The 23,285-nt window shown below is 37.2% G+C and overlaps 1 protein-coding gene across 2 annotated transcripts; it reads left to right on the forward strand.

The window, feature by feature from the left end:
* The first annotated feature begins 114 nt into the window (after nt 1–114).
* Nucleotides 115–22,885, forward strand: HMGCR (3-hydroxy-3-methylglutaryl-CoA reductase). Of its 2 annotated transcripts, none has more exons than XM_060761655.2 (20): nt 115–242; nt 6,848–7,034; nt 7,336–7,447; nt 8,523–8,610; nt 9,695–9,779; nt 10,967–11,072; nt 12,315–12,421; nt 13,347–13,463; nt 14,262–14,413; nt 15,007–15,248; nt 15,348–15,520; nt 15,949–16,143; nt 16,602–16,760; nt 17,184–17,341; nt 17,485–17,590; nt 18,827–18,997; nt 19,309–19,449; nt 19,565–19,723; nt 20,865–21,019; nt 21,126–22,885. In XM_060761655.2, the coding sequence occupies exons 2-20, from the start codon at nt 6,870–6,872 to the stop codon at nt 21,178–21,180; spliced, it is 2,646 nt and encodes an 881-aa protein (XP_060617638.2). In that variant the 5' UTR covers nt 115–242; nt 6,848–6,869; the 3' UTR covers nt 21,181–22,885. The 2 variants fall into 2 exon arrangements, with proteins under 2 accessions (XP_060617638.2, XP_067320673.1); XM_067464572.1 differs by lacking the exon at nt 115–242 and adding an exon at nt 390–507.
* The last annotated feature ends 400 nt before the right edge of the window (nt 22,886–23,285 follow it).

A 23,285-nucleotide genomic window follows, 5' to 3' on the forward strand; every position in this document is an offset into this window, starting at 1 on the left:
CTCTCTCTCTCTCTCTCTCTCTCTCCGGTTGCTATGGGGACAGAGCGCGGTGACGCGTCACCCGGCTGGGCGTGACGGACGGCCGCCATTGGCTACGCGATCGGGCGATGGCGTCGCGAGCCGGGTGTCCTTGTCCAGCGGAGAGGGCGGCCGCCTCAGTCAGCGGCGAGGACAGCGGAGAGAGAGGAGGCGGCCGCTGGCATTGCCTGTCCCAGGACGAACCTGGTCGTTGATTCAACAAGGTACGGGCCATTCCGTGGCCTCCACAACCTTGGCCTGAGTGTCAGTAGGTTAGGCCGCGCTGGCGAACGGGCGCGATTTCAGGACTATTTCTGAGTGAAAAGAGGGGTTCGATTCAGGCGCGCCGTGGGCAGCCCGGAGGGGGCCTTCCTTCTCTGTCGGTTCTGTCAGCTTCCCTCAAGGAAGCTTCTCTTCTTCTCTGAGGATGGCGGCTCGAGTTAGATGAAGGCGTCTTCTGTTTTTCACCCGAACAGCCGCGGAGGGACGGTAGGGCCTGAGGCAGAGCTGGGACTAGGCCTTCTATAGACGGTGCGCCTGTTTGTCATCCCTCGTGGACGTTGAGAAGGAATACTGCCCCTAAAGCAGGCCTTTGGCAATTTGGACCCTGCAGGTGTTTTGGACTTCAACTCCCACCATCCCTAACAGCCTCAGGCCTCTTCCTTTTCCCCCTCAGCCGCTTAAGGAAAAGGAAAAGGCCTGGGGCTGTTAGGGATGGTGGAAGTTGAAGTCCAAAACACCTGGAGGGCCCAAGTTGCCCCAGGCCTGCCCTAAAGAAATCAGACAGGTGCCCTCTCTAGATAACTTTAGGAAAGAACTAAAAACCTGGATATTGAAGCAGGCTTTCAAAAAAGGTTGACTACTTTTCACTATGGTGGTGGCCTTTTAGCTTTTTCCATATCTATTGGTTTTAACTGGTTTTGCCTCCGCAAAAGCCCAGTACATTTTTAAACCTGTGAATTTATTTATTTGTTATGATATAGTTTTTTAATATTTTTGTTTATGATTATTGGTTATATAGTACATCTTGTGGCGCATTGGGTTAAACCGCTGAGTTGCTAAACTTGCTGACCGAAAGGTCGGCGGTTTGAATCTGGGGAGCAGCGTGAGCTCCGGCTGTTAGGCCCAGCTTCTGCCAACCTAGCAGTTCAAAAAGGTGCAAAGAACTTCCTGACTGTGAGAGCCGTTCAGCAGTGGAACTCTCTGCCCCAGAGTGTGGTGGAGGCTCCTTCTTTGGAGGTTTTTAAACAGAGGTTAGATAGCCATCTGTCAGGTGTGTTTTGAATGCAATATTCCTGCCTCTTGGCAGGGAGTTGGACTGGATGGCCCATGAGGTCTCTTCCAACTTTATGATTCTATGAATCTGAATAGATCAATAGGTACCGCTTCTGCGGGAATGTTTTACTGTTATTGCTTTAATGTTTATTGGTTTGCTTTCTGAGTTTTATTGTTGTATTTGTTATGCTGTTGTTTTATTGAGGGCTTTGGCTTTTGTAAGCCGCACCGAGTCCTTTGGGAGATGTTAGCGGGGTATAAATAAAGTTAATAATAATAATAATAATAATAATAAGGTAACGGCCCTCCATGCAGTCATGCTTGCCACATGACCTAGGAGGTGTCTACGGAAAACGCCAGCTCATCAGCTTAGAAATGGAGATGAGCACCACCCCCCAGAGAAGGACACGACTAGACTTTATTGTATTATGTCTTGTCTTTTTAGTTTCTGCTTATGTTTGTATTGTGACTTCATTCTGTTGTGAGCCGCCTCAAGTTCTTTTGGAGAGTGGGTAGGTTTATTATTATTATTATTATTATTATTATTAAAGCACAATAGGTCTCCCTTCCCGAAAGCGAAGCTTCAGGTAGACTGGTCACACCTGCAATGGGGAATTGATGCAGTTTGGCACATTAATGGCCACAGCTCAAAGCTATAGAGTCATGGGGGCTGTAGTTCCACAACAGTTGTGGGCCAACTTGGGCCCTCCAGGTGTTTTGGACTTCAACTCCCACAATTCCTTACATCTATTAGGAATTATGTTCTACAAGGTCTTGATCCATCTCTCCCAAAGAATGCTAGTGCCTCTGTAACATAATCGGACTTGTTTTGTGCATGTGCCTCAATGAATTGTGTATCCTAGGATTCTGTAACCATAAGCCATGGCGGTTAAAGGGGTGGCAAACTGCATTAATTCTATAATGTAAATGTGTCCCTGTTCATAATCTAAGAGCCGTGCTGCATGCACAATGGAGGACCTTCTCACAATGCACTCAAAAGTGGCTAGCTTCTGGTATTTATTTATTGTGTCAGAAGCAAATTGAGAATACAGTTATAATGTATAAAAACACCACAAATAAAGTTAAACACTTGGCATTATGCTAAATTTCCTTTGATCAGAAGCTGGCCACTTCAAGTGCCCCTGGTTTCACTGTAAGAAGGTCCTCCATTGTGCATGTGACAGGGCTCAGACTGCATTGTAGTAAGTGGTCTATGGTTTGCTCTTCTCCACACTCACATATCGTGGACTCCACTTTGTAGCCTCATTTCTTAAGGTTAGCTCTGCAGTCTGTTCAGCACCTTCCAAATCACCCAGTCTTCTGTGTGTCTGGGGCTGGGGATCCTCATCTGGTATCAGCTACTGATGGGGGTTCCAGGTTTTAACCTGCCACTTTTGGACTCTTGCTTGCTGGGGTGTTTATGCAAGTATCTCTGTAGCTCTTAGAAAGCACTAGTAGCCAGCTTCTGGTGAAAAGAAATGTAGTATTATGGCGACTTTGTAACTTTGCTTGTGGGTTTTTTATACATTATAACTGTATTCTCAATTTGTTTCTGACACGATAAACAAAATAAAACCATTTAAGAAAACCAAATTGAAGACAACATGAATTGCAAAAGCATTAAGCAGCCATACCTAATAGATCATTTGGGTCGATGGGGTCAGAAGTCTCTTACAATTCTTAAGATTCTGTATAATAAATACAGAGCGTTTCAAAATGATGAACCGAGTTTCAAAACAGTATACTTCACAGCAGTGACATGTTACAATTACACAAAAAGTGAAAAAAACTGTTTACTAACCATTTTAAGCCAGAAGCAGAGCTTTTAAAAAACTGCAAATGGACAATATTTCATTAGGCCTTATGTTGTGGGGTCTCCATCTTGTGAATGACTGAATCCTGGGGTGGTTTATCTTCCATAGAGGCGTCTAACAGCAATTGTTTGAAACTCTATGCCCCAACCTTTCAAATTGTAAGGGTTTCATTCATGGGTGGTTCATGGTTGCAAAGATATAGCGATTTCAAATCAGGTTCATCTTTTTGAAATGCCCTGTAGATCCTCAAAATATAAAAGGGTCTTATTATTTCTCCTGGAGACAATATGTGCCTATTCTGAAAAATAGACAATTGCGATTTTAAAATAAGGCATTATTGGATAAGCAGTGTTAAGAACTCCCTGAAGTCCAGTTCACTGGTTCTTGTCGTTTTCAGTCTTGTTTGAGTATAGCAGGGATGGCTTTTGGGTGTGGCTGGTATCAGAGTATTTGCAAAGCAGTGGCACTTAAACGTATCAGAATCACTTTTATCACAGTGTTTGTCTACCTCTTACTGGTAATTGTTGTTAGCTGTTATAGTAATTTGTATTCTGTTTTGTCTTTTATAGCAATGTTTAAAAAATCTTATCCATTTTGCTCTAATTACTTTGTAAAGATATTAAATAAATATTTTAAAAGTAAGGGAAAGGACAGTAAGGGATAGAAGAGATAGAAAAGGAAGGTGTTCCCATGGATTTTTGTTCTATGTTCTTAAAAATAAATAACTGAAAGTGAATTGTGTTGGCAACCAGCTGACTCTCAATGAGAGTCCATTATTTAAAAACATGTAATTTATGCACACCGATGTATTGCATGAAGTACTGTAGTTCTTCATATTTGACAGAAGAGCCATGAGTCTTGCTGTGATATGGGTGTCATTCAACATAAGCTAGTCAGTAACGTTCCTGAGGTGGCCTTATAGAAGAGGATTGTCCCTGCACACCACTTTCTTTGCTTAATAGCTTCAGTGTTGTGACTAGATGGTTAAGACTATTTTTATATGTATGATTGCAGAGTTAATATCTATAAAAGCAACCTCTGTTTACTGTGTTAGAACCTGTCTCAAAGATGGCTTGTTCAAGAGAAATAAAAAGTCTGTCTGTTTGCCTCAGAAATTTTATGGTTCTAAAAGTAGAATATTTTTACACTATTGCAAATAGATGACCATTATAAAGTAAAGCGATTTGAGTGCCCTTTGCATTCTAAACTATCTGTAACTCACACAAGGTAATTAGCAAGTCTAATGAGAATAGATCAAGTTAACACAATCAGTCTGATTTACTTTTTTAAAGGTAAGCTTAGTGACTGTTTTTTATTTTCAGAAACTTGAACGATATACATCGAATACTCCTATAAAATCTGTTAAGTATCCTGATAAAACAGCTGATGGAAAAATGTAATCAGATTGTTTGTGAATATGAAGACATCAGGGCTACTACTTTCTTTTTTATTAAAATGTTCTGTGCCTTAAATATTTTAAAGTAAAATAGGAGAGAATGGCCTATGAAAAAATCAATTAATTGTGTCAGCATTTAACATATGTCCCATGCTATCTTAATCAGACACTTGAAATATAGTAATGTTCTGTTTTAGGAGTGTAGACCAATCAATCTTTGAGGAATGTAGACCAATAAAAATGTACCTGTTCCAACTGTCATACAGATTTAACTTAAGAACAAACCTACGGAACCTGTCTTGTTCATAACTTGGGGACTGCCCGTAGTAATGTTCTGTTTTAGGAATGTCGACCAATAAAAGTAGGATTGCCAAACTAAAAACAGCTTTGTGACAACTGAAAAAAAATCTATACAGTGTACTAATTCAGATTGCAATAAGATTACTGCCCTGAAAAAATATTGGTTACAGGATCGTTATGAGAAATAATTAATATCAACAAATTGTCCTTATTAAATATGCAGGGACATATCTTAAGGAAGTTAATGGAACCGTTTAAAAGAAATGAAAGTGGGCAGGAGACATGTTACTGTTACAAACACATGCCTACACAGTACATATATCCTGTCTTTTGTAGACATCAGAAAAGGATGCTATTTGGGTCATACTTAAATGGCATTTGGCTTGCGTTTTCCGAATGAAAAAAAGTCATAAGAAATATAATTGAAAATAATTTTCTTGAAATTATTTGCTCAAAACTTACAATAATTGAAATGGATTTCTATATGTCAGTCATATATATAAAACATTTTGCACTTCAGTCACTTGGCTTGTCTCCTAGTACAGGAAGATCCATTTGTATATACTATATAGATTGTTTTATATATTTGGAGAGCACTTCCTACCAGTGTAAGAAATCAATTTTATTTTTCTTTACAACAACTATTCTAAAAAGTCCACAAAATTGTTGTTACATTGCTTTGAATTATACCATATATCTAAATATCTTGGCATTATGTGTACAGTACAGAGTCTCACTGTTTCTTGTTAGTATGTACCTTTAAGTTGTTTCTGACTTACAATGACCCTAAGCTGAATGAATGAATGAATGAATTTTATTGTTACAGTCATAGAGCAAGAGTATAAAACTTTACAACATTAAAAACAGAGAGTTTTTTAAAGTGTCAGCATTAAAACCTAAAATTCACAAAATTAAAAGCAGAAAATCCATGAGAAATAAAATGAGTAAGTTAAAACTTTATTCGCTAAAATCATCCACAAAACGTTCCCTTATTTTTATAACTTAAGTGAATGTAACACAGGGATTTCTTGGCAAGATTTAATCAGAGGGAATTTGTTTTTGCCTTCTTTTGATGCTGAAAGACTGTGCCTTGCTTTCAATGGCCGAGCAGTGATTTGAACCCTGATCTCTAGATTTGTAGCCCAACAATTAAACTACAATAGATAATTTTCAATGTAATATTGATGAGTAGCTATTTACATCATAGATTGGAATTTGTGATAGTTTCTGTCTTGGAATATTATGACAAGAGAATGTTATTAAAGAAAGAGTTGATACATCATGTAAAACTTAGGATGAGAGTCCGTTGATACATTTGGAATAATCACCAATAAAAGGTACTCTACTTACTCAGAAGTAATCATGAAGAGAAGTTGCAGATTCACTACCAAGTCAGAGAAAGAGACATTGTTGTAGATTTTGACGCTTTGAGGTGGAAGCAATCATAGTAGCAGGGCTGTTGCCTTTGGCAATGGTCCCTGTTACACGAGGTTGCATGATACCTAATGCCAACTCAGCACTGCCCCAGGATGAAGCCATTAGGGCAGTGGTGTCAAACATATGATCCTCCATATGTTTGGGGATCAACTCCCAGAAGCCTCAGCCAGTTTGTCCAAAAAACCCTGTAAGGCCATAAATTTGACACCACTGCTTAAGAGCTACTGACCAGCAAAGCCTGACAATAGGACCTGATCTTGTTATAATTCTGGAACTTTCTGCATGCAATGAGGTCTGGGTACTTCTGTGCCCCAGGAACTCCACAGTCTATCAGCTTTTGTGTGGTAATATTCCTTGTGATGTAATAGAGTAATTTTCAGAGGTTCTGAGAAGAAACACCTCTGCAATCTTATGGAAGAAATGTTTGTATTTCCTTGTTCCTGTTTGAAATTTTTTAAAATTAATGATTTTGTTTTATGTTCAGCTAATACAATAAACGAATAATTATCGCATCTGCTTAATCTGCATAGAGCTTCTTAAATTATAACTCTACCCAAATGCATAGTTTCCTGTACTAAGATAATACTTTGTTTGTATTTACTTCTAGGTCTGAGAAAATAATTTTGAACATGCTGTCCAGACTATTTCAAATGCACGGCCTTTTTGTGGCCTCTCACCCATGGGAGGTCATTGTGGGGACTGTAACTCTCACTATTTGTATGATGTCAATGAAGATGTTTACTGGTAATGACAAAATCTGTGGATGGAATTATGAATGTCCCAAGTTTGAAGAAGTAAGACAATAAACCCATTCTTTACATATTCGTTGTTAATATAATCACCTTATTTAGAATTTAAACTGCTAAATTGATCTAAGATAAGTTCAGTGAAGCACTGTTTGATGATAGCTATTGACAAAAATAAAATGCATGAATTTGGTCCTAATCTAGTTTTAGTATTAGAGATTAATTAATGTAGCCTGATACTTGGCAATATTATTGCTTCAAAAATGTGAAACACTGAAAATATTGATAACATTTTCAGAAAATTAATGGTTATATTTTAATAAGCAAAACTATATTCTTCTCTTAACAGGATGTTTTGAGCAGTGATATCATAATATTGACAATCACACGCTGTATAGCAATCCTTTACATATACTTCCAGTTTCAGAATTTGAGGCAGCTTGGATCAAAATATATTTTAGGTAAGTTTATATCGTTTGTTTCCAAAAGTGATCACAAAACAAACAAAATGAGAATTACAAATGTCCATGTATATACTGATACAATATACAGTCAGATTTGTACATGTAGGTAATCCAAATACAAAGGCCGAATACGTTTAGGCTGCGTACACATTCCAGAATAAAGTTGTTGCTGACAACATTCACTAGATTTTACTTACATCTATTTGTAGACTAGCACAGATTATTATTTTTTTGAGAAGGTGTTCTGGTCCAGGTAAAAAAGGAGAATACACTTACAATTTAAGCATATTTTATAAGTGTGATTTATTGTAGCAGATGTTGAAATAAGAGAAGAGAAGTATTTTAGGAGGTCTTGAGGTCTTTCCAAGTGGAAAAAAATGTTTCTATAGTTCTTTGATGCAGATTACTCAACCAGGCCATCTCTGGTGCTAAGAGGCACAGAATGCAAATGTGGGTCATAACCACAAACAAAGGGACATGTGTGCAACATAGGGAAACCATCCTGTCAATTTGGTTGAGAAGCCATTGGTAACAAAAAGCAGGGAAAATTACTCCTTGGGATTGGAAGAAAGATAGGTATCTTAAAATTCTATTTGCACATCAAGTTGGCATCCTTTGAGAATTTAATATTGCCCCAAGCAACCAGGAATTCATTTTGAGACAATACATTTAGGGAGTTTCTACTAAATGCAAGTTTTTCAGTGCTGTTCAAAGCTGGATAACTTGCTTCTAAATCAAGATTGTCTTAATGTATTGTCGAAGGCTTTCATGGCCGGAATCACTGATGTTTCGCCTGCACCAGGAGAGAATGCCTCTAGAACATGGCCATATAGCCCGAAAAAACCTACAACAACCCAAGATTGTCTTATTAATGGAAATTAAAGGGAGTGATGCATACTTTAGTTGGTGAGGCATCAGCACTCTCTGGCAGAGAAAACTAAAGACCCTCTAAAACTACAACTCCTATTACTTCATGACATTGAGCCATGGCAGTTAGTGGTGTCCAATTTCATTAATTCTACAGTGTAGATGTCCCTTCTGTGCGTTTTATTGCCATTTTCTTTTTTCCAAGGTATTGCTGGACTCTTCACAATCTTCTCAAGTTTTGTCTTCAGTACAGTAGTGATTCACTTCCTTGATAAAGAACTGACAGGCTTGAAGTAAGTATTCTTCATTATTGTATATACAGTGTACTTCTGTTTATCCAGCAGTAGATTTAACCTCAAAACTAAGATGAGTGAGGTTGGACAAAGTGAGAATAGTTGTATAAATGTTCAGAGTAGCCCAACTCTTCTAGCAGTGCTGGAGTACTTATACTGGTGTATATTTCTGATAAAATATTGAAGAAAATATTTATAACAATGAGCGAGAGTTCCTCTTGAGCGCCTTTACATTGCCAAAATCACCAGCAGCTAAAATGAGAAATGCAAATCAGTCAGCAGTCTAAGAAGCACACATTAGTTAAGCTTTTGTAGACAACAACTCAACTCATTATTTACTATGCTGCATATATCCTAATGACATGCAGTGCATATATGTATCCAAATGAATGTCGCAGGTGGAAAATCAACATAATTTACTTTTGTTAACTGTCCTCAAGTTGATTTAGACTTATGGTGACATTATTATTATTATTATTATTATTATTACAGTATTATTTTTATTATTATTACATTTATATCCCACTTGAATCCTTTGAGAGACCTCTATCCTATCATCAACAACCCTGCTCAGATACTGCACACTCAGAGACTCTTTGATTGAGTCTGTCCATTTGTAATTCAGTTTTTGTGCCTGCTTTCTACCTTATCAAGCATTATTGCTTTCTCCTGTGTCATGTCTTCTCATTATATGGCCAAAGTATGACAGTGTTAGTTTAGTCATCTTGGCTTCTAGGGGGAGTTCAGCTCTGATTTGCTTCAGGAGCCATTTATTTGTCCCTCCAACAGTTCATGGCATCTGTAAAAACTCTTCTCCAGCATCACATTTCAAGTGAATTGGTTTTCTTCCTGTCAGCTTTCTACACTGTCCAGCTTTCATAACCATACATACATGATCCAGTATTAAATATCCCCAAAAACCTTTAATGTATTTCTGTAGCTTAAGTGCCAAAACTAAGTTAATTTGAGTATATATTATTTGTGCCTTCATAATTGAAGACGTCTGTAAGATGTGTGTGTATCTTATATTGCACATTTGTAAATTAAACTTTAAACAGCCAATGTGTTTTCAAAATCTTTACAGTGAAGCTCTGCCATTCTTCTTGCTCCTGATCGACCTCTCCAGAGCCAGTGCATTAGCCAAATTTGCTCTCAGTTCCAATTCACAGGTCAGCATAAATGTCTGTTTTGATATTGTGCATTTTTGTATTGAAATTACTGTCCTTCTAATGTATATGTTGTAAGGAGCCATAAAAATATGTGGTATTATTATTAGTAGTATTTTATTAAAGATGTCAGCCTGTCATGACTGAAAAATCTTATATGAATATAGTGATGTAGTCTAGAGTCATATTCTGATTTAGGTTGGCAAATTGGAACTTTCAATGCACTAACTAGAATAATAGCGAAAGATAACAATTGTCAGCAGGGGCCTATTTCTAGATTTGCCTACAAACTGAGAACCCTCTTCTCAGCAGTGGTCCCTTTGTAGGTGCTTTCACCGTAGTTGCTCACCTGATGCCTTTTCGCTGACCACTGTGTTAAAAAGTTTGTAAAAGACTTTTCTGCCTTGAGCAATACATTACATTTTTCAGTACAGCTATTTTCCATTTTGAAAGTATTTTTATTATCACCTCCCTGATTTGGTGTTTAATATTTCTTCATGTTTTAGAATTGCTTTAATGCTCTTTTGTACAATTATATCTGCTGATTCTGTGATTTCATATTATTTTGGTGCATTTTGTTATCCATCCAGAGAACAACAACGGATGATGATAGATGAATAGAATAAATAAAAATTGAATGCCATTAAAGTATTACAGGACAGATAAGGCTCAGTGTGAATATTGGCATATAGCTGCATCTTGTGAATATTTTCTTACTGTTGTAAGCAGTTATAATTGGATTGAAATGTGATATATACCCCATACGTTGTTGCACATTGTCTAACATTTGCAGGACATGTCATTCAATTGTTAAATCATAATATGCAGATATGTTCCTTTATGCATAAAGCTGTTTAACAAGAAAAACTTGGAATATGGTGATCAGTAATAACAAAGCTTTAGGGATAATTAAGAAATTAACTTTCATGTTCTCACTGTTCATGGATTGCTTTGAATATTTTATATATGAGGCATTTGGCTCTTACTTAATATTTGATTACTACAGTTGTTGTATGAAACACTGAAGGCCTAATCTTTTTCTTACTATGTCAATGGATCCTTTATGGATTTTGATGTAAAATCATTATACATATTGGACCCACTTTTTAAAATTCTGTTTCAGCACTAGTAAGAGATTTCACTCTTCCAATTTGTATACTAATTGCTTTAAATACTTGTATTTCATGTAGGATGAAGTGAGAGACAATATTTCACGTGGAATGGCAATCTTGGGTCCTACATTTACACTAGATGCCCTTGTGGAGTGTCTTGTCATTGGCGTTGGTACAATGTCTGGTACGTCTGGAGTTTTATTGCCATTTAAGATACCATCTATCAGAACACAAAAAAAGATAGACACTTCTACCTACATTGTACTAGGGAAAAGATAAAACATGGGTTTCTGCAGATCTTATTGAATTATTACTCATTCTTCACTATTGACTATAACAAACAGGACAGTCCAATATCTTCTAAAGGACTATATGTTCCCTAGAGGATGGGGATGAATGCAGTTTTCTGTTGTCCTGTTAGATTTCAATAGATATCAGAATTGTGTAATAGCTGTTTTAGAGAAAGGACTTGTGATATTTAGGAAAATTATTTGGCATGGCTTTTTTGTGTTTGTTTCTGAGGATCCCAAGGCTGTAGTCACAATTTTACTGAAAAACATTGCAGACAAACTTTACTAGTGTTTTCTACAACATTGTTCAATAAGACAAAAATGATGACATTTTTGGAGGTTTTATTAGCTATAGAAAGCTATTTCACTTTATTTTATATTTTTAACTGTACATTAATTGGAAAATTCCTTGTGGTGTGCGCTTCTGACTTCTTTCCCCATTCCTTGATAGATTATGCTTTGTTTTGTAGTACATGCCTTGATTAGTCAGAGATTGAAATGCTGTGGTGCACTATTAAGTATGCCTGTCCTTAACCACTTCAGTTGATTGAGTGCACAACAGTAAAAACACTAATAATTGTGTGTGTTGTGCTCCAGTTACACCAGATGGCCTGTTCTTTCCAAACTCAGTTTAAACTGGTCATTTTCATTTTCAAACCAAGGACCAGCTTATTTCAATGATCACATACTATTATATTAACCCACTTTTGCTTTCTGTTTGTCCTATAGCACTTTGTTTTCAGATCCTTCAGAAAGCAAGAGCTATTCGGCTATTCAATACCAGAAATAAAGCATTTCCTCTAATCGGGTCATCATTTGGCATCTTTCTAGCTTTGAGGATTCATATGTTTCCCTTTCTGTTGGTTTTTAGGGAAATATTTCAGACATTTTGATTTCCTTTTTAAAAATTTCAGAGCTCACCACTGCATGGCAACCCCACAGAAAACCCATTTGGGGTCATGACCTATGGGTTGGGAACCATTGGTTTAAATGGTCCAATTGTAGTCAAAAGTAGTTTTATTTTTATTTCTATGGTTGTATATGTGTGTTTTGTTTGCCGAATATAATCTTTATTACTCTTCCAAAAAAAAAAGAATGATGTGGTTCTAATTGCTTGACCCTTATCTTTCTGACAGGAGTGAGACAGCTTGAAATCATGTGTTGTTTTGGCTGCATGTCTGTCCTTGCCAACTACTTCGTCTTCATGACTTTCTTTCCTGCATGTGTGTCCCTGGTATTAGAGGTAAGAGTTCATCAGCATCATAACTTCGAATTATCGTGACTCAGTTATAATACTTGTGAAGTACTTCGTCATAAGCTGAATATATTGCAGGAAATAACTTACAAAAATCTGGAAGAAACTAAAGGGGAAAATACTGTGACACAAAACATTATTAATGTGCTGTATTACCCAACTTTGAATAAATAGCATGAAAAATTCATGCCATTGATTTGAAATAAGAGATGAATACAGGAGCTTAATATCATATGATGGGGATGTTTCTTGAACAATGAATAGACCATGGAAAGTTGAATAATTTACAGCCATCTCTCCACATTTGCATGTTAAACTTTCACAGATATGATTCACCTCAGATTATTTGCTGCTGCTGCTGTATTGTATTTTTAATAGCATCTTTGATAACATTGCTTTATTACTATAAAATACACAACTTTATATGTATAAAACAACAACGCTAGAAAAACACAAAAACAACATGTATGTAAGAAAACCTACAAGTTACAAATAACTTTTCTTCTTTTACTGGTTAGTTATAATCCACATTTAGAATAATTTCCTGTGTGTGGGATTCTAGTCACACTTTTACAAACAAATAGTTACTATCATGTGAAAACTAGAACGGATACACTTCCCCTGTATCTTTGGTTGCTGTCAGGAAATCAAACTAGCAGGATAGGTGGGCCTGGATGTGTATATGCTCCCGTATTCAAGTAGGAAGGTGGTCAGTATGCATAAAGGATGAATACTTCTTTCATTGACAGAATATACGTCTCCTAAATATTAAACAAAACTATGCTGCATTTCTCATTGTGAAACATCAGTTGTATATTCTATAGAATATCATGTAGCTTTTAATACGATGATGAATCACGACCCTATGTAAGAAGGTTAATACATGTGCCAAACTTTAATTTTCTTCTTGCAGCTTTCACGGGAAAGTCGCGAAGGCCATCCCATTTGGCAGCTCAGTCACTTCGCTCGTGTTCTAGAAGAAGAAGAAAATAAACCCAATCCTGTAACGCAGAGGGTTAAAATGATCATGGTAAGTTGTTTATTTTGTTAATTCATACTATTAGGAGTACTGATAAATCAAAAGGACTAAAAATGTTCAGTTTTCTCCAAATGTAAAAAAAAAAGTGACAAAAATAAAAACAGCTACTTCATCGCCCAAGCATAACTTTCAAGTCAAAATAAAGTGATAATTGCAGGGCAACATAGATTCAAGGCTTGATTTGATCAAGAGGCGAGGCTAATTTTTAAAGTGATTTAAATATTATTTTACCTGCTGGTACTTCATTTTGTTTAACTAAAGGCATAAATCTGGTTATGAAGATATGTTAATTCACAATTATAGTATACATGTTTGCACCATCTAGAAAAGTATAGTCTCTATCCTTATAACATGTGCACCTATGTCTATCACATCCACATGTTTAAATAGGTGCTTTATATGGTATAGTCCATCAAGAATCAGAGACGGCACTAGGGAGCACTTGATGATGATAACAACAATAATATATTTTTTATTTGTTGCCTGCATCTCCTTTTGGCTTGATGCATGGCACAAGGCACACTTATTGCAATTTTCCCCTGCAAATGTTTTTTTTTAATTTAATTTTAAAAGTTAATATTAGAAAAGCTTTAACTATATCAAGTTTATGACGTCAGAAAATGTAAAGGAAAATTAAATATAAAGGGCACAGGTGTTTTGTAATGAAAAAGTCTTACAGCTGTAAGACTGCAATAAAAAAGAATGTGCTGTGAAATTCTCTTTATTTATATTCAACTTAGTATATTTTCATATTCTTGGATTAATCAGTAATTCTGTTTTAAATTTTAGTCTCTAGGATTAGTTCTCGTTCATGCTCATAGTCGCTGGATAGCAGAGCCATCTGCACAAAATAGCACAGCAGAAATTTCTGTGGGACTGGATGATAATACACCCAAAAGAATTGAGCCAAATGTGTCTCTGTGGCAGTTCTATCTTTCCAGGTATGCTTAAATATGGTCAGGTTAATACATGTTTGTCTGTCTGTCATTCATTTTAGATTATTTACAATGAATTAAGCTACTAATTTTGTAAGCTCAGTGTACACCTTATTTTAAATTGTTTTTAAAAATTTGGGGGATCAGGTGGCTTCAAGACACTGCAGAATTGGGGTGGGATGATAGCATTTGGTCTTGTCTCAGCCATCTATTTCCCCACATTTTAAAAAATAAAAATAGACACACTTTTTTGAATGATTTTTCTCTTGAAAACTGCCAAATTGCTCTCCCGAAACTGGACTTGAATAGTCTCACATAAGATCAGAATGTTAAAAGTGTTTTGGAGGAGAAGGATTAATTTATAGAGCACTATTGCTCTATATCAGTTTTTTATTTATTGTTTTTATTTTTTTATTTATTGTTTTTTATGTATTTAGACAGCAAGAATGCCAATATATAGTGGGTAATCAAGTATTTGCACTGGACAGAGAAAAGGAGACATAAATGGTGCTCTTTTTTAAAGATATTAGAGAAACTAGCCAATTCTCCTTGTTTTCATTACAAGAAGTAATACATATTGTCTGTTTACTCCCTTCTAGAATGGCCAGTATGGATATTGAGCAAGTAATTACACTTGGCTTAGCTCTTCTCCTTGCTGTCAAATACATCTTCTTTGAACAGACTGAGATGGAATCCACATTGTCATTGAAGAACCCTATAACATCACCATTAGTGATTCAGAAAAAAAGTCCTGAAAACTGCTGCAGAAAACCATCTGTGCCTTTAAAAAATAATCCCACCACCAAAAATGCAAATACCCCATCTGCCAAAACTGAAAAGGGTATACTCTTTAATGATACTCCTGCTTACAATTTTTCAATGTTTAGTACCAAAATTTGAAGCATGCAACCATTTATTTTATCTTAAAAATTTTTTGCAGATGAAACCGTAAAGCCTTTCCTGCCGGAGTTGCCAGCAAAGGCCACCTTTTTGCTTGGTAGTTGTGCTCCTGAAGCAACATCTACATTAGATAATAATACAGAGCCTGATCTCAAACTGCCAAAAGAGTCACGCTCTGTTGAAGAATGCCTTTCAATACTTCAGAATGGCAAGGTAAGAAAGTAAAATAACTTGGAGCAGGAAATATTTTTATGATATTCAGTATGGATGTATGCCATTTTTATGAATCTGGCTTGTGGAATAAACCAGCAAATTACCCGTTTTCTATTTGCATAATGTATAATGGACTGAAATTCTGGGAAAAGTGTAGAAAATATATTGACGTCCATCTTTCCACCTGGACCTTTCAGAAACCGGGTATCAGCAGTAACAGTTACCTAACCCTGAAAGATGTTCTTACAAACAGTTCAGATTCAAGTATTTTTTTTAAAAAAAATTGCCTCCAGGGTCTCATTGTCTCCTCCCCAATTCAATGGCAGTCTGTCTTAGTTATAAAGAATTCAGGCTGTTATCTATTATTAGAAAAGAGATGGTTTGTAAGAAGGCAATCAAAAAATAAACAAACATTTTCATCTTCCTAGATGGGCGCTAAGTTCCTTACTGATGCTGAAGTCATTAATTTAGTCAGTGCAAAACATATTCCTGCTTACAAGTTGGAAACTTTGATGGAAACTCAGGAACGTGGTGTGTCAATTAGGAGACAAATTTTATCTCAGAAACTTCCTGAACCTTCCTCCTTGCATTATCTTCCTTACAAGAACTACAATTATTCTTTGGTGAGTAGATGTGTGGGTTAACAACAAAGTATATACACATTTATTTACTTATGAACAGAATAATCAAGTGTTTGGGGTTTTTTATTTGGGTTTGAAATTAAACCAAATGTGGTCATCAATAGCAGATATGGGTCCTCAGCCTGAAGAAAATGATAGAAGATGACAGATATGGTTAGTAATGAACATCCTTTGTAGAGGAGTTGTTGTTGTTGTTGTTGCTTCTGAAGTACAGCAGATGTAGATGTGTCTTCCCCTTTCTACATGTATAGCTTGGGATGATATAAATACAATATTCACATTAGTGTCATCTAACATTTCTGTAATCAAGTTTGTATTCTGAGTTTGTAGCAAGCATCAATAAAATGATTATTGTTCATAAGGTATTGCTTGCCATAAAGTAATGATATATATAATTTTTAAAAGTATTTACCTATTTCAATGTTGACTTTTGTGTTAAGGTAATGGGTGCCTGCTGTGAAAATGTGATTGGATACATGCCAATCCCTGTGGGAGTGGTCGGTCCCCTTCTTCTGGATAACAAAGAGTTTCAGGTTCCAATGGCAACAACAGAAGGATGCCTAGTGGCAAGCACAAATAGAGGGTGCAGAGCAATATGTGTAAGTACCCATGGGCAGGGTTGGTATTTAAACAGCTAAATTGAGTGGCATTCAGCTGTGCCTGTCAGGTAGCGGAATCCCCCTGAGTCTGAGAGGATTGATATATAAATATAGTAAATAAATAAACAGATTTCCCTTCCCCTCTGCAGTCCCCACTTGCTGATATTGCGGGGCAAAGCTAGGATGGAGAAGGCAATATAATGTTTCTGAGCTTCCTGTTGCCAGATGTTTCTTGAAGTATTTGAAATGTATTTATTTCATGTAAAAAGCATTGCATATATAAGCAGGCAACAGTGACCACATTGTCTGTATAGTCAGGGCATTGTGGATAAGCATACAGGTGCAGAGTTGTTTGTTCTGACATAATAAAAGTTGAACATACCAGTTTACCAATCACGAATCATGCTCTTGTCTTTATCTCAGCTTGGTGGAGGTGCCAGGAGCCGTATTCTGGCGGATGGAATGACTCGAGGGCCTGTGGTAAGGCTGCCCACCGCCTGTCAGTCTGCCGAAGTGAAGGCTTGGCTTGAGACACCAGAAGGCTTTAAAAAAATCAAAGATGTATTCGATAGCACTAGCAGGTTAGGATTTTATGTAGTAAAGGATAGGGTATTGTGCTTCCCCTCCCCCCCCCTCCCCCCCAAATAAAGCACTTTGAAACAGTGCAACCAAAATAAATGTTAAGGCAACATATATTTATCACTTTAAAAATATTTTTATATAGGTTTGCTCGTCTCCAAAGGCTTCATGTGGGTTTAGCAGGACGCAACCTCTATATTCGTTTCCAAGCTAGAACTGGTGATGCAATGGGAATGAATATGATTTCAAAAGTAAGTGCCGTAATTTAAACAAACGCTGATTTCAAAATACAGATGTTAATAGTAAGATACCCCGAGGATAGAGAAAAAAGAAACTAAAGATCTAGAATTCTACTTACATGTTAAAAGTGTTGCTGAATTGGGAAAATTAGGTTGTGGTCCAATTTAATGAACCAGAGTTGGGAATTCAGTTAAATGGGTTGACAAATTTGTCTGCAATAAATGGTTTCATGCTAATCATTTTCCCAGCTTGGTTCTCTCCAGATGTTTTGGACCACAATCCCTACCATATCCTACACTATACAATTGTGAGGCTGATGTGGGTTATAGTGTTATCTTAGGCGATACAGTGAAAACAATTGTTGCAGAAATCTCTTGCAAAGGAAGTGAAATGTGTGATTTTCAAACATTTCTAAAAAAAATTGGAGCAAACTTTCCATAGAGTTCATGTGTATTTTTTCTGCAGTGAGTTTGGTCTGAATTTATTTTTTGTGAAAAGGATTTACATAAATTAAAATCCTCTTCATCTAATCCAGCGTGGAGCTCACAAAAGGTTTTGATGACATAATTTGGTTAGCGTTAAAGATTCCATGAGACTCCGTTTTCCCTCCTCCTCCCTTTTTAAAATACTTTTTTTCATGTCAGGAGTGGCTTGAGAAACTGCAAGTCGCTTCTGGTGTGAGAGAATTGGCCATCTGCAAGGACATTGCCCAGGGGATGCCTGGATGTTTTACCATCCTGTGGGAGGCTTCTCTCATGTCCCCGCCTGGGAAGCTGGAGCTGACAGACGGGAGCTCATCCCACTCCTTGGATATGAACCGCCGACCTTTGGTCAGCAGTCCTGCCAGCACAAGATTTAACCCATTGCTACACCAGAGGCTGAAACACATTAACATGATTTGGTTAACACTGAAACAGATCAATATGATCTGATTAATGCTGAAACAGATTAACATGACTTTCCCATCTCCCTATAAGAGTAAAAATTTGTTGAGAGAGTGTTCCCACTTCTCGGGCAAAGTCTGGATCCAAGCTAATATTTGGCACAAAGTGCCTTCTATGGATGTCTTCCAGAGTAACTTGCTATGAGTGAATTACTACTTAATTTAACTTTAAAAGAATGCTCTTTTTTAGTTTTGTGTTTTCAGTAGTGCCTTTGGGAATTAAGTAATCTATTTTAATATTAGAAGTAATATCAAATATTTTCTTCTCTCTTTCTCTCTTTGCCATCCTTTTTTCCCTAAACAGGGTACAGAGAAGGCACTTGCAAAACTGCAGGAAGAGTTTCCTGATCTCCACGTTTTAGCTGTTAGTGGCAACTACTGTACAGATAAAAAGCCAGCTGCCATAAACTGGGTAGAAGGGAGAGGGAAATCAGTTGTCTGTGAAGCAGTCATTCCAGCAAAAGTTGTTAAAGAAGTGAGTACCTCCTGTGTAAGCCACCTTGATTTAATGCAAAATAGAATGAAATGATTTGCAAATTACTGTAGTGTGTGTTTTAATAGATCTATTCAGATGATCTCAGTATGAACTCTATCCAGAAATTATTTAGGTGGGGGCTGTAGGTTATTTAGAACTATAACTTTCTTTTCATTCAATATGGTAATATTTCAGGCAAGTTTCTATGTGTCTTCTTGGTAAGAGACAAAAATGTGTTTTTATCACTCTGCTTTCTGCATTAATTGGAATAACATAGGAGTTTTATTATTGTTTATTTGGGTTTGTTTTAGGTATTGAAGAGTACCACAGAAGCTATGATTGAAGTCAATGTAAACAAAAATTTGGTTGGCTCTGCAATGGCTGGCAGCATAGGGGGCTACAATGCTCATGCAGCGAACATTGTCACTGCCATGTACATTGCATGTGGACAGGTAGGTTTTGCTTTAATTTACCACTGTGTGTATGTGTAAAAAAGAGAGGGAGGGAGGCATACAACAAAATCAAAGCTAAAATCATGTGATCTTTTATTTCGTTTTACCTGACTAGGATGCAGCCCAGAATGTCAGCAGCTCAAACTGCATCACGCTGATGGAATCAGCTGGTCCTGCCAACGAAGATCTATACATCAGTTGCACAATGCCCTCCATAGAAATTGGGACTGTGGGCGGAGGAACCAACCTGTTACCACAGCAGGCTTGTTTACAGGTGTAAAGACTCAGAATAAATAAATATGTATGAGTATCAAAAGAAATAAATTTGCATAATTACAACCCAGCCCTGTTCTGTATCGCAAAACCTCAGTCACATGTTTCTGGTCCATGTTTTGCAATTTGGAATCATTGTGCTGTTCCAGCCAACTCCCACATTTGAAAGTTCTATTGCAACGGCTCCCAACCATTTGCAAGTCATAGCTCTATTTTATAGAAGCCAAGTGACCTGCGACCCCAACACTTTAAAATAGGTTTTTAAATAAAGTAAATGAAAACACATCAAAAATAGATTTTTCAGTGTAATATAAATCAAAACAATGTTAATTTATGGCATATTTGATGCGATCATTGAAGTTGTAACTCATTAACAAGCATAAACATTTGCTGTTGAGTTTCATGAATGTCAACCTCATGTCGTTCTCCACATTTAACATGTTTCTTGTTTTTAATTGAAGAAGCATTGAAAATCCACTCTCATAGAGATATGTAGAAGCAAAGGAGAGTAAAACATGAATCACAAGCATGATGATATTAGGATTATGTGATTTTTTGTTTTCCCTCCTTTACATTTTCATAGCTCACCACTGCCTGGCAACCCCTCAAAAAACACTTCGTGACCTTATTTGGGGTTGTGACCCATGGATTGGAAACCACTGCTCTATTGTTTTGTTTTGCTTTTTAATATCACAAATGTATATACCTTCATTAGCTGTGGGCGGGGAAGACACAAATATTTGCCCATCAGGGGCATGTGTATATTTAAAGGTACTGTCAGCAGATGCCTGTAGTAGAAGAATGCTTCTAATCCCATCAGCTCTAGTAATCATATCTACTAATGAGGGATACAGAAGTTGTAGTCTCCTGTATGGCAGGCTGGATTCAGCCCTTGGGACTTAAGTTGCAACTGGCTCTGATTCTCCAAGACCAAATGCAGAGATCTTTCTTGCTGCCTGGTGTATTTCAGCTAAGGCTACGAGACATTGGGCTTGCTAAATTCAGAACTCAGTTGCTTGTACAGCTTTATCACTGAGTGAATATTTTGAAAGTAGTTTAAAAGTTGCAAAGTGAGGGCTTGCAGCGTCTAGAACAGAACACATTTGTGCCTTTTTCTAAAATACGCTGTTATCTCCTTATAGATGTTGGGGGTACAGGGAGCGAGTTCGGAGAACCCTGGAGAGAATGCCCGCCAGCTTGCTAAAATTGTGTGTGCGACAGTAATGGCCGGAGAACTGTCCTTGATGGCTGCCTTAGCTGCAGGGCATTTAGTCAGAAGCCACATGATTCACAACAGGTAACAGAGGGAGACCATTACCTAGTCTCATCACCTTGTTCCTCTCTTCTACTGGACAGTTAACAATACCTGACATTTGAATTTGTTTTATCTTGTTTTTTGACAGGTCAAAAATAAATCTACAAGATCTTCAGGGGACATGTACCAAGAAAGCTGCGTGAAACTGACAGAAACTTGAAACAAAACATAGCTATGAGAAATTGATGTGCGAAAGGAAACAGCACATGTGAACTTTAGAAGGAATATAATTGTTCAATACAATGGATTGGTGGAAAGACACAATGGGATTGGTGGATGTGTAATCCACACTTGGCTATTTGCATCCTTTGCCCCTTTGGATGCCACACAAGGATGCTGCTCTATGGGAAATATTTCAGGTGGTTTTAATTAGGACATGGACTCCAGTGTGTCCTGAATCATATAATCTGTACCACGAGGCTCCATGTGGTTAATGCAAGCTATCCAAAAGATTAACCTTGCTCCGTTTGGCAATGAAAATATTCTGGCTACTGAAAGGAAAGCAAGTACTGTAACTCATTGGTGAGGTTTTTAAACCAGTCGACTCCATTAGTTGCTTGTGTTCTTTCATTGTTTTCAGGCTAACCTGGTATAGTTTGCATACAAACCTGAAACAACCTGTTATTCTTGTGGTCCAAGCCTTCAGCTCACATCAAAGCATCCCACAGACTCTTTTTTAAAAAATTGGTTTAAGGTTAAAATTTGGACAGTGGAATAATTCAATTGAATCACAGTAACATTCAGAATTTTCTTTCAGGGTGCTTCACTTTCCGTTGTGCTATTTGTACAGATTGTAATGTTAATTCTCCAGCTCATTGGGGGAAATTTGCATTGCCGCAAGAAAGCTATGGTCAGTAGATACTGTATTTCAAGAGATAAGACCACCGAGGTGAAATTCTCAGGTGTTTTGCTCCGATAGACTTACGTTGCATAGGGGACTAGAAGTTTTCTGCACCGTCCAGTGGGAAATTCTCTGAGGCCGCTGCTGAAGATCACTGTAGATGTAAAACCTAATCATTTCAGTGGCACTTTTTCCTAGGAGAACATCCCAGTTGACTGCAAACTTGGGAAACTCTAAAGGGTTAGGGTTTTAACAGGGATAGTTTTGAATAAAAGAGTCAAAAACATGTTTACACGTTTTCTCAATCATCATTGTAGGGTATGGTGTGAGTCCCACTGCCTCCCCATCCCACCCCACAAGAATAGGCACATGCCTTGAGAGGAGAGATCTCTTAAACATTCATACTGCTTTGTTACTGATCCTTCACTCAGTTTTTTTCTTGAATTATAATTTATTATTTGGGGGCAAGTTCCAAGTTGCTTCTCAGATTTTTGAAGGAATACTAACAGGTTCATTGAAATGATCTTGAAAGTAAAGTGAATGCAACAAAGGTAGCTACTTATTTGTGAAACCTACCACAAAGCTACATGCAGGATCAGTCTGAAGAGGGAGAGCAGGAGCTCAGCGGTTGTCAGAGGAAGAGGTGACTCACTGTCCGAAGCTGGATAAATAATGGTTTTAGGGCTGGGGTCCTTCAGTTTCTGCTTGGTCCTACGTGCAAGAGGCACACTTCTTGCAAGCTCAGTACAATTGTGGTAGTATTTTATGGGTTTTGTTAATACATAAAATATTTAACTGGTATGTATTAGGTTCATAAAGTCAGCCCAAGTCAACTTGTTACTTGGAGGTATGTGCTTCGGCTATTTGTAAATAGCATCATGAATGTCCATCCTGCTACAGTATTGTTTGTCCAGCAGTTACCTTTTTGTTATTTATGCAGAGTTTGAACTTAACAGGTTTTAATATTTAATGCAACACTGGGCTAGCAATAAATGGTTTGTACAGTGTCCATTTTGGTGAATGTAACTGACATTCTATCTTTCCAAAAACCATTTTGTACTATTAAAATATTTGGTACATTTTTTTTCAGTTTCAGTAAAACAATGTAAAAAAACAAGTTTGACAAAGCTTCCCCCTCCCCTCCATTTTAAATGTTAATTACAGGCTTAGAAACAATTGTAGAGTTTAAATGCTATCCGGAGATTCATCTAGACCTTCTGGCCTTTTGAATACCTAGGCAAGAAAATAATAGTGGCCAAGGGTGGCTGACCCCTGTAGCAACACTGGCGCGGTCCCTTCTCCGTGGAATGGCAGTTGACTAATTTATGAGTTGCATCAAAACCTATAGTTGTGGCTCCCAAACCTGCCCTTGGCTTATACATTAGAGTGATTTATACATGAGTATAT

The sequence above is a fragment of the Anolis sagrei genome, chromosome 2, assembly GCF_037176765.1.
Source record: "Anolis sagrei isolate rAnoSag1 chromosome 2, rAnoSag1.mat, whole genome shotgun sequence".
NCBI classification, from domain to species: Eukaryota; Metazoa; Chordata; class Lepidosauria; order Squamata; family Dactyloidae; genus Anolis; species Anolis sagrei.